Source organism: Borostomias antarcticus (genome assembly GCF_949987555.1).
Source record: "Borostomias antarcticus genome assembly, chromosome: 11".
Taxonomy (NCBI): Eukaryota; Metazoa; Chordata; class Actinopteri; order Stomiiformes; family Stomiidae; genus Borostomias; species Borostomias antarcticus.
This window is the reverse complement of record NC_140244.1, coordinates 14254237-14266312: the sequence shown is the minus strand read 5'-3', so window position 1 is coordinate 14266312 and position 12076 is coordinate 14254237. Positions and strand designations below refer to the sequence as shown.

The 12076-nt window shown below is 45.6% G+C and overlaps 1 protein-coding gene across 3 annotated transcripts in view; it reads left to right on the top strand.

The window, feature by feature from the left end:
* Positions 1 to 12076, top strand: part of esyt1b (extended synaptotagmin-like protein 1b) — a 39446-nt gene that overhangs the window by 8610 nt on the left and 18760 nt on the right. For all 3 annotated transcript variants that reach the window (XM_084445869.1, XM_084445870.1, XM_084445868.1), the window contains exons 12-22: positions 41 to 130; positions 536 to 637; positions 832 to 903; positions 6983 to 7069; positions 7300 to 7449; positions 7575 to 7700; positions 8438 to 8614; positions 9418 to 9503; positions 9957 to 10005; positions 10363 to 10452; positions 10761 to 10856. In XM_084445869.1, coding sequence (XP_084301995.1) covers positions 41 to 130; positions 536 to 637; positions 832 to 903; positions 6983 to 7069; positions 7300 to 7449; positions 7575 to 7700; positions 8438 to 8614; positions 9418 to 9503; positions 9957 to 10005; positions 10363 to 10452; positions 10761 to 10856 — 1125 coding nt within the window. The remainder of the gene's footprint in view (positions 1 to 40; positions 131 to 535; positions 638 to 831; positions 904 to 6982; positions 7070 to 7299; positions 7450 to 7574; positions 7701 to 8437; positions 8615 to 9417; positions 9504 to 9956; positions 10006 to 10362; positions 10453 to 10760; positions 10857 to 12076) is intronic.

Below are 12076 nucleotides of genomic sequence, written 5' to 3'. Positions count from 1 at the left end.
TGTTGATGTTGTTGTTGTTGTTGTGTGGCGGTTTTCTCAGTGGTTCACTCTGAAAGACACTCAGTCAGGAAGAGTCCACCTCAGGCTGGAGTGGCTGGCTCTGCTGCCCAACACAGAGCGACTGGAGCAGGTCTGCGTGCTTCTCCTCTCCTTCACACACTCCCTACCAGCACAATAGACTGCCCTGTATCCCTACAGCTAGAGACTCACCAGCACAATAGACTGCCCTGTATCCCTACAGCTAGAGACTCACCAGCACAATAGACTGCCCTGTATCCCAGCACAGGGCTGAGCATGTCCTACACTGGCACTGAGCCCTGCTGAAACAATGAGCTCCACTGAGAGTGTGCTGGCTCTGGTCCACTCCTTTCTCTCTATCTTTCTCTCTCTCTATCTTTCTCTCTCTCTCTCTCTCTCTGTCTCTCCCTCTCTCTCTCTCTCTCTCTCTCTCTCTCTCTCTCTCTCTATTTATCTCTCTCTCTGTCTCTCTCTCTCTCTCTCTCCCTCTCTCTCTCTCTCCCTCCCTCTCTCCCAGGTCCTCCAGAGGAATGAGAGCGTGGCTGTGTCCAGTAAGGCTGCGGACCCTCCCTCGGCGGCCATCTTGGCAGTCTATCTGGACAAGGCCGAGGCTCTTCCTGTGAGTCACATCCCCCTCCCAGCCCAAAGCTGCTTCCTGTCTGTGGTTGCAGGGGGATGTAAAAGTCAGAGAGGTGTCCCTGATGTGTAGCCTTCTATCTCCATTCACCCCCTCACATGCTCTGCCCTCGTTCACTTGTGTGTGTGTGTGTGTGTGTGTGTGTGTGTGTGTGTGTGTGTGTGTGTGTGTTGCAGATGAAAAAGGGTAATAAAGAACCAAGTCCCATGGTGCAGTTGTCTGTGCAGGACATCACAAAAGAGAGCAGGGTAAGTTAAACAGACACTTCTAACACAGGTCACCTAGTATTGTTTCTCCTGTTACGGCCGAAAGAGTAACAAACACCACTCTGGCCACAGCAGGAACACAGGATAACAACAGCTCTGTAGCTTCCCCATCTTGATCACTGGTGATCTGGATCAATACTCCTTCAGCATATCAATGTGCACAACCTGCTCTGTTTACTCCGGTCTGGCATGTCAATTACATCATCAATTACATAATCAATTACATAATCACGATCAACGACCTTGAGAAGAACAGTATAAGGACCACTGGAACGGGTCCACAACAATCTCTATAGACGCTTCTATAGCACGTACAATTTTTTTGCATGCCCTGATGGGAGGTTTCTATGTGTAATGGGCAGATCCAGAGGGTTCTAGTGTAATGGGCAGATCCAGAGGGTTCTAGTGTAATGGGCAGATCCAGAGGGTTCTAGTGTAATGGGCAGATCCAGAGGCTTAAAAAAAAACAAAAAAACCCGATAGAAATAGGCCAAGGTAAGCCTGGCTTACCCATACCAAATCCAAATAAAACTTAATTTTTGCACCTTCTCTCAGTGAAAGAAGGCCCCAAAATCGAGTTTCAGACTGTGTTTGACTTAACTGCGTATTGTATTCTGCCATAGTGCTTCATTTTCATCTGTGTTTAGCATTTTGGTAGTGCTCCATTGCCCCCTACAGGCCTCATGAAAATACAGTCCACGTTACGGTCCGTTGACACCGGCCCTACTAGCTCGTCATTCACTTAACATTGTAGGCCAGGTAAAAGGATTCTGGCTTGTGGAAGTCGAGACAAATGAAACATCAGCCCACACATACAGTACAGTTCAAAACTGTGAAAAATTTCATCAGTCGAGATAAACCCTAACTTGTAATTTGTCAAAATGCTTAAAAGAGGGCAGGGCGTAGGGTATTTCTACTCTAGAGTGCCTTATATTAGAATTCCCATTGACATTTTAACATTGGGACAGTTTATCCAATCTGTGGTGTATTGGGCAAAGAATGAGGCATAGTCCAGATTCAGTTTAACCTTTTAGTGGAGGCTTTGGATGAAGAACAAAGAACAATCAATCAGAAAGCCCTTTTAAAGATGGCCACCCTCCTATGCCTACCCCCCACATCCTGTGGCTAAGGAGACTCAATAGTGCACGGTGACTAGTGGTTAGGAGTAACAACGGCAAATTATCCTAAAACACTACACAATCAAAACTAGTTAGGATTGTCCCGCCATTCATCTGGTTGTCAATCACCTGAGGAGAGCCTGGTGACGGAGGCTAGTCAATCACAGTCACGTTAGCCACGTTAGCTATCTAGCTAGCTACTGGCAGCGATCAACATGGAAAACGGAGATCTAGAACATTAAATTATTTCACAAAATTATCGCCAGCTCAGTTGATTGATTGCTGAGATGGTGGATTGGACTAATGAATCAGAGACAAGGCATTAGATTGTGTTTATTTGAGAGCAACCAATGTTTGAGTCCATGGCTGTGGAGCTACACTTTGAGTTGCTGTGGGGATAGGAGTGATTCTGCTAGCCTCTTGTGCTGCCTCCAGCCACCCTCCCTGTCTGGTACTTGGTAGCCGTGAACGTGAAGTAGCGTTAAAATTTGAGTAGCAGATGTTCCCTCTATACACAGACATTTGAAAAAAACATGTTTTATGTGATGTTTGTATACAGCTTTACATTTTGAACCAGAATTTACCTGACCTGTCCGGGGCGTCGTGTTGAGCTGGTCATCAGTGACTAGGTTGTTCAAGACTACCCTCCAGTGACGGTTGCAAGCAGAATTTTGACGGTATCCCAACCGAGTTCCACCATGGGAAAGGGACAGGGGAGGGCGTGCCATGCAAGTGGAATTCCAACTGTATCCACAACAGAGGTCCACATGAATTTTACCATCAGAAAAGTGACAGGGCAGGCAGGGCGTCAGTGGAATTTCGCTCGGAGACCGCTACCGACTCGCCAGCAGAAATTCTCCAGCTGTTTAACAACGGTGCCCCTCTAGACACTCCCCAGTAGAAACACTCCAGCGGATTGTCGCTCTGATTCCAATGGAGGACCAATATCTGTGTGCTATCTGGGAAAAGGTTGGAGTGAAAGGATGAACATGTGGAGGTTTGGGGTATAGTCCCATAAAATCATTCCCATCGGGTCTTGAACCCCGATCTCTCAGGTGGGAGTCCAATGCTTTCACCGCTACTCTACTTGTGGAGTGGAGATCGGCAGGTTGATTTTGGTGTCCATCTTTATTTTGGTGTGCTGAGACTACTGCCTCTTGTGGTGCTAACAGAGAAATGCAGGTCAACATTGACCAGAGGGAGGGAGTGATAACCGGAAAACGCTATCCTAGGTGCTGGCTTACAGCCATGCACAAAAAGACACCAAAATAAGGGGAAGCTTTTGTCAACGACATGCAACAACATGTCCTTATCTCTCACATAGCAGCAAATTCACACACATTGCCAAAATTAGCAGCAAATTCACACACATTGCCAAAATGATCAATCTGAAATGCATAAAGCTGCAAAGCAGGACTCACCATTTCATTAGGTTTTGCTAGCCGTTAGCCATCTCCGACTCCCCGGGCCTTGAGTTAGCTAGCTAACACTAGCTAGCATGTTAGCTAACACTAGCTAATGTTAGCTATCTATCATTAGGCTTCAATTCCTGAACGTAGCTTTAGCTTAGCGTGCAGCCAGGTTATGGGTTACTGTTTACTTTAGATATTACTCTATATTTCAACCAGACATCCCAGTGAAACTAGGTAGTCAAAATAACTTACCTGATATAAAATGGGCACCGCAAACACAGGCATTTCTGATGATGTCCTCAGTCCAGTCTGTACACTTAATGTCTTGTAGCCACAGGTGACTCCCATTCCTCTGAAAAGGCCAGTTTCCTCTTGAAACGACCACATAAATTCAATACCTGACATAGAACCACCAGGTAACCGCATTTTTACATAGCTTCTATAACATCCAGTGACAAAATACTGTCCACACCAAGGCTTGAACTTGCAACCTTCGGGGTGTTAGTCAGATGCACCGAGTCTTTTTGTTTTGATGTTCTGGGACCACTGCCTCTTGTGGTAGCAACATAGAACTGCAGGTCAACAACCCGACGGAGGCACAAATCGGCATTCGCTTTTCATGGTGCAACGGCTTATGCCTCGCATAAAAACATAATGATACTGAACATTCCACCAGAAGTTTCAATGGCACAAAAATTATGATTAAATGTTAAATTACTAAAAAACTATAAAACATATAAAATCTGAATACATCCGCGCAAGAACATAACATCATGAACATTTTAAAGTTTGAATGGCCACAGCTCTTTTCTGTCCTGGCCACACAGTGAACTGACCACCGACATCAGGACTGCTCATATTTCAACATAGGCTCAAAACTCACCTCTTCAAGAAGAATACCAGGATTGTCCCTCTTAAGCACCTATTGTTTTTTAGTTATTTACTTTTTTATACTTTACCTTAAGCACTAGATTATACTCTTAGTCACTTGTTCAGAAAGGAGATACACTTGTAAGCTCTGGTGAATAGAAGTACACTAACTTCCTATGTTAAATGCAATTATTGTAGGTCACTTTGGATAAAAGTGTCAGCTAAATGACTAATGTAATGCAAACACCCAAAGACATGCTATGCTGTTGCTAACTTGCCAAATAATTAATCTTATCTGTGTGTTGCTGAAAGTTGAAGATTGAGGGTGGATGTCATATTATTGGTTGAAATTGGTTCAGTCAAACTACTGTACATAAGCACACATTTTGTTTTACATGAAAAACATCATTGGATTTTGTTAGAATACTGTGGCAGCCCGGGGCCCTCACAGCCCAAAATGGCCGCCTGTGCCACAAAGTGGCCGTTAGCTGTGGGACTGCAGTTCCCAGAACCCCACAGGTTGTGGGTTAGAGAGCTTAATGACTACCTGGGCTGATTGTTGATCTGAGGCAGGTGTAGACAATCAGCCACGCCCCTACCAAAAACTGGGAAACCTGGGAAAGGTGGGATGAGGCAGACAGCACTCACACTGCTGCCTCATGTGTGGATTCTGTTTGAGATCTCTCATTTGTAACACTTTAAGTTAAGTTTATTAAAGAGACAACCTCTGGCTATTTTCTGCAACTTGCTTCCCTTGTCTGTGTGCCACTGCCATTTTGACATTTGTGTTCTTCCCTGTCCCCTGGGTTGCCACAATACAAAGATACTATGAGGAAGTGTGCATGAGGTAGAAGAGGATGAAGAATATATATCTGAGAGTGTGCTCATGTATTTGCCCAGACCATAATTTAAACCTTCTTTCATTAAAAAATATATGCCCTTGTTGTGTCAGCTTAAATATTGTATTGCGGGCGTATTCACATATGTTAGTGCACCATTGATGCACACCAAAAGCGAAAGTGATACATTGTTTCATTTCTCAGCTACTGCGGTTCACTTTCACACAGCACTTTCCTTACTCTGGTCCAAATGCAGCACCACAAGTCACATGAAAAGGCTCAGTGCTGTCATTGGTCAATATCTTTCTGTTCTTATGTGTAGTTGAAAGCTGTTCGTTGATGTGGTCATCCGCCCAAATATCTAGGAAGCATTGAATCTCCTCTCGACTCCACGTCTGTCCCTGATTGCTACTCTCTTTGGCCATGTTTGTTTTGTTATGATCATCCTCAACCCACAATGCACAGCTCAGCTGACTACGGGAGCCTTTTTAGGTCAAACATGTGGCTTGCACAAGGTAGTTGCGTCGGTCCGAGGTCACGCGCTTTCACACCATAACTGGTGCGCACAAGAATTCGGTTGAAGCCCCTCCGAGACCACCCCTTCTGGAGGGTCTCAATGCGGCTGTTTTGGTGCACACCTGAATGCGATTGCTGTGTTCACACAGACCTAAACGAAGCGCTCTCAGACCCAAAGCTTGTTTTGCTCTCCTTCTCTCTGTGCGTCAACTATCCGTTTGTGACTCCTGTTATTCTTATTTCGAAGTTGATATTAACTAGGCTATAGTATTCATTAAGATAGGCCTACTATATAGCTCAAACTCGGAAATCACCTGTTTGATTTTTATAATGTGAAGTGAACACAGCGTTACAGTGTAGGCCTATTTCTATAGTTTTTTTTCAAAAGCCCCCGGATCTGTCTAGTACACTAGAATGCAGCTCTGGATTTCTAGCGCCAAAATGTGGCTCCGGTCGTATCCCATGGCCTCCAGGTTTAGGTTTGTTTTGGCTGGGGTAGTGTAACTGCTCAAGGGCCCTTCTGGTGCGTAGAAACCTCCCATCAGGGCAAGCAAAAAGAAGCATCTCGCAGGCACTGGCTCGCAGGACCCACCAGACAACACTGAAGCCATCATATCCTGTTTAAGACCGGGCCAAAAGAAGTTCCCAAAAAATGTGGTCAGAGGTCTTGTTTACCCCCAAATGTCCTGCCATAGAGCCATCATGAACCAACTTGAACTCCGGTCTAAAAGTAACAGGGACAGCTACTGTACTAGAAACACATGATACCACTCATCCTGCAGGGGAACACTAGGGGAACATGTTCTCCTCCTGCTCCAGGGAAACTAGATCTCTCTCTCTCCCCTCTCTCTCTCTTTCTCTCTCTCCTCTCTCTCTTTCTCTCTCTCTCTCTCTCCATTCATCTCTCTCTCTCTCTCTCTCTCTCTCTATTTATCTCTCTATTTATCTCTCTCTCTCTCTCTATTTATCTCTCTCTATTTATCTCTCTCTCTCTCTATTTATCTCTCTCTCTCTCTATTTATCTCTCTATTTATCTCTCTCTCTCTCTCTCTATTTCTCTCTCTCTCTCTCTCTCTATTTATCTCTCTCTCTCTCTCTATTATCTCTCTCTCTCTCTATCTATCCCTCTCTATTTCTCTCTCTCTCGCTCTCTCTCTCTATTTATCTCTCTCTATTTATCTCTCTCTCTCTCTCTCTATTTATCTCTCTATTTCTCTCTCTCTATTTCTCTCTCTCTATTTATATCTCTATTCATCTCTATCTCTCCCTCTCTCTCCCTCTCTCTCTCTCTCTCTCTTCCACTCAGACATGTTATACGACCATCAACCCAGAGTGGGAGGATGCCTTTACTTTCTTTATCCAGGATCCACGTAACCAGGACATAGACATCCAGGTAAACTCACTAACCAGTCTCCTAGCTGATCATGGATAAGGATGTTCCCTGTGTCTATACGTCTTTCTAGTATATATATATATATATATATATATATATATATATATATATATATATATATACATATACACACAATATATACACATACATATATTTATATTTTTTTTGATGATGATTGGCTACTGGTTTTGTTTCTGTAAATGCATCAGCCTCTCGTCTTGCTCTCCCAGGTGAAGGACAACGACCGTGTGCAGACCCTGGGCAGTCTGTCCATCCCTCTGTCCAGAATGCTCTCCAGCCCCAGTCTCTCTCTGGACCAGTGGTTCCAGCTGGACAGCTCTGGTCCGGCCAGCCGCGTGTACATCAACACAGTCCTCAGGGTAAAAAACATCTTCAATATGTCTTTAATCCTAACCATCTACAGTATGTAGTCTTACTGAATCCCTCTCTCTCTCTCTCTCTCTCTCTCTCTTTCTCTCTCTCTCTCTCTCTCTCTCTCTCTCAGGTCCTGTGGTTGGATGAAGAGAAGATCAGCTCCTCTCATCTCTCAACAGAGGCAGCTAGTCTGTCAGCTGGACGCTCCAAGCCTCTGCCCCAGCATTGCAGCCCTGACTCCAGCTTTGCCACAGAGGTACACATGACGACCCTGTGAAGATCACACAGCACCTGTCCACAAGGACAGACAGGTCCACCAGGACAGAGGACAGACAGCCCCACCAGGACAGACACGTCCACCAGGACAGATAGACAGGTCCACCAGGACAGACAGACAGCACCACCAGGACAGACAGACAGCTCCACCAGGACAGACAGACAGGTCCACCAGGACAGACAGCTCCACCAGGACAGAGGACAGACAGCACCACCAGGACAGACAGACAGCTCCACCAGGACAGACAGCACCACCAGGACAGACAGACAGCTCCACCAGGACAGACAGCCCCACCAGGACAGACAGCCCTACCAGGACAGACAGGTCCACCAGGACAGACAGCCCCACCAGGACAGACAGACAGCTCCACCAGGACAGACAGCCCCACCAGGACAGAGGACAGACAGGTCCACCAGGACAGACAGCCCCACCAGGACAGAGGACAGACAGCCCAACCAGGACAGACAGACAGGTCCACCAGGACAGAGGACAGACAGCCCCACCAGGACAGAACGCTACAGTAGCTAACATGTGGTGCAGTAATATTTACAATAGGTGTATCAGGAAAGCTAATCAGGCTATTAACCAATCAGGTCTGGAACGACACGTTAAGTACCAGTTGAAGGTCCTGGGTGAATAGGTCATAATGCAACACGCATTCAAGTAGCTGTAACTGTTGTCTTTTTTTGGGGGGGGGGGTTGTCTTTTTTTTTTAGGGGGTTCTGAGAATTCACCTTCTGGAAGGGCAGAACCTGGTGCCCAAGGACAACCTGATGGGCGGCATGGTGAAGGGCAAGAGTGACCCCTACGTGGTGATCAACACTGGGGGAGAGACGTTCAGAAGCCAGGCCATCAAGGGGAACCTCAACCCCACCTGGAATGAGATGTATGAGGTACAGAAGGGCACCGTGGGGGGGGGGGGGCATCTGCTGGGAGGCAAAACAATCAGATGTTGTGCAATACTGTAGTTCCAATGCTGTCATTGTCAAAGAAATTGTTTCTATCCACTAGTTTTCTTTAAACCCTTTGAATGTCACCTGTGTGAATAAAGCCCTGAGGACCCTACTCCTGAATATCCTAAAGGGGGTAGTTAGTATCGGCATAAATATATGACAATGTGACTCTTAACTTTCAGCTGTTGTGGACCAAGCAACTGATTGTGTTCTCCATTTAGAATGTAATCTTATTGGATAGGAGCTCTGACCTAGGGCTGCATGATTATGACAAAAGATAAATTGTCAAAATGGTAATATGTCAAAATGGTAATTGCGATTAATAATTGCCATTAATATTTAATATAATATTAATATATAATAACCAAAATGTTCCCAAATCACGGACGTTGATCCCTTTCTTGCTACTAACTCACTGAACTTGTTTTCGCTCATTTTTTCACTACTCACGGCTGCAGGTACTCTTGTGACACTGGTCTTGACCTACTGCTATCTGTCTTCTCCGTGAAATTGCTACGCACAGCGCACTCAGCGGGAACGCATGTGATTGGTCAGACAGCATAAGCGCCTGTGATTCGTCCGTGTAGTCCTAGCACACTCAATTCAAAGCAAAAATTATTAATCACATTAATTGCGGCCTTTTGCGATTAGTTAATTGCGGAGGTCATAATCGCGATTTCGATTAATTCACGATTAATTGTGCAGCCCTACTCTGACCCCGAGCGGTTGTGGGTGTGTTCCAGGTCGTCCTCACCCAGCTCCCTGGCCAGGCGCTGCAGCTGGACGTGTTCGATAAAGACATGGACATGAAGGATGACTTCATGGGCAGGTACTGTCTACTGCTCTCTTGGAGAGGCTTCAGTTCATACAGTATCAATCAATCAATCAATCAAAGCTTTATTTGTATAGCGCATTTCATACCCAGAGGCAACACAATGCGCTTTACAGAGAACAAGGGAGGTGGGCAGACGTCCCACCCCTACATATTCCAGAGGGAAGCAAAAAAACAGTATCACCCGGGGGTCAGATAAGTGAGCTGTAAAAAATTCTTCCCTGACCCCTCTCAACAACGCGATTGAGCAAGCTCCTGGAGTATGTTTGTCTACCGGCTAAGAACATTTATAAAGCAATAAATAACATTAAATTACATTTTCAGTTTGCTGGTACTACAGTATGCTGGTACTACTGTAGCTAGACCCGTTGTTTCTGAGTTCCTTCATGGGTTGTAATGTGGTTCAGTCATTTGCTCTTTAACCTCACACAGTTGTTTGTGGTGATGCAGGTTAAAGATCAGCCTGAAGGACATCATCAGCTCACAGCACACAGACCAGGTGAGTTACTCTCACAGACCAGGTGAGTTACTCTCACAGACCAGGTGAGTTACTCTCACAGACCAGGTGAGTTACTCTCACATGAATGGCTGGTCAGGGTGCCTTGAACACAGACCAGGTGAGTTACTCTCACATGAATGGCTGGTCAGGGTGCCTTGAACACAGACCAGGTGAGTTACTCTCACATGAATGGCTGGTCAGGGTGCCTTGAAAACAGACCAGGTGAGTTACTCTCACATGAATGGCTGGTCAGGGTGCCTTGAAAACAGACCAGGTGAGTTACTCTTCCTATACATGAGAATGTATGGTCACGGTGCTGGTCCACCCATGCTTGTTGTGTGTGTTACTGTGTTCCAGTGGTACACTCTGAATGATGTGAAGTCTGGCCGTGTTCACCTGGTACTGGAGTGGCTAGCAACAGTATCAGAACCAGGCAGACTGGACCAGGTCAGTACCATCTCCAAAGTCACTGATTGATGTCCTGTCATACTACGTAACTGTGATACAGACTAACTAGTTTGTGTGTGTGTGTGTGTGTGTGTGTACATGTCTGCGTGTTGTGTGTGTGTGTGTGTGTGCGCGTGCGTGCGTGTGTGTGTGTGCGTGTGTGTGTGTGCATGTCTGCGTGTTGTGTGTGTGTGTGTGTGTGTGCGCGTGCGTGCGTGTGTGTGTGCGTGTGTGTGTGTACATGTCTGCGTGTTGTGTGTGTGTCTGTGTGTGTGTGTGTGTGTGTGTGCGTGTGTGTGTGTGGTCAGGTGCTGCAGTTCCACTCCAGACAGTCGTTCCAGAACAAGGCGGTTACCTCAGTGGCTCAGCTGTTTGTGTATGTGGAGAGAGCAGACAACCTACCTGTGAGTAATCACCTACATGCACACTTCCTCTCACTGTGAGTATGCACACTTCCTCTCACTGTGAGTAATCACCTACATGCACACTTCCTCTCACTGTGAGTTATCACCTACATGCACACTTCCTCTCACTGAGTAATCACCTACATGCACACTTCCTCTCACTGTGAGTATGCACACTTCCTCTCACTGTGAGTTATCACCTACATGCACACTTCCTCTCACTGTGAGTAATCACCTACATGCACACTTCCTGTCACTGTGAGTTATCACCTACATGCACACTTCCTCTCACTGTGAGTTATCACCTAAATGCACACGTCCTCTCACTGTGAGTTATCACCAAATGCACACTTCCTCTCACTGAGTTATCACCTACATGCACACTTCCTCTCACTGTGAGTTATCACCTACATGCACACTTCCTCTCACTGTGAGTTATCACCTACATGCACACTTACTCTCACTGAGTTATCACCTACATGCACACTTCCTCTCACTGAGTTATCACCTACATGCACACTTCCTCTCACTGAGTTATCACCTACATGCACACTTCCTCTCACTGTGCCTCATGTGTGTCACCAGGTCAGATCTGTAGTGATGCTTTGGTCCACTACTTTGTTCATAGGGGGCAGGTGTGAATGTGAGGTTTTTAGTTTTTAGCGTTTGCTAATTTTTGTTTTTAAGTGGTGCAGCTACATCTATACGCATGTCCGTGTGTCCGTGTGTGTGTCCGTGTGTGTCCGTTCATAGCATGAAGTTAAGAAATCAGTTGACCAGAGTGACCAATACTGTTGCACAGCAGTACTAGAGGCAGGCATGAGGAAAGCATTGACAGCTCTATCTGAAGAAGTAGAAATGTAAGAAGGGCTTAGATATTTACACCGTAGGAATCCTGGGAACCAGATGAACATTTTGGGTTGAGTTATAATATGTCAGTGTAGCTTAAAACTGTAGGAGTCGTGGTGACAAGTTAGAAAATAAGTATGAATTGAAATTTTGAATTGAGTTCTGAACATTCCGCCATTCATGTGAATGGGGAGCATGGTTTTTGAACAACACAGAATATTTCAAAAACTATAAAACAGGGAGTTTGATGTATCTTATCTGATAAGATATACAGTGATCTTATCTGATTAGTCTTATCTAGCAAAGTATTCCTGCCTGATACAAGCTTTACTTATGTAAGCGGAGCGTGGTATACAACCTCTTGGCTTGAC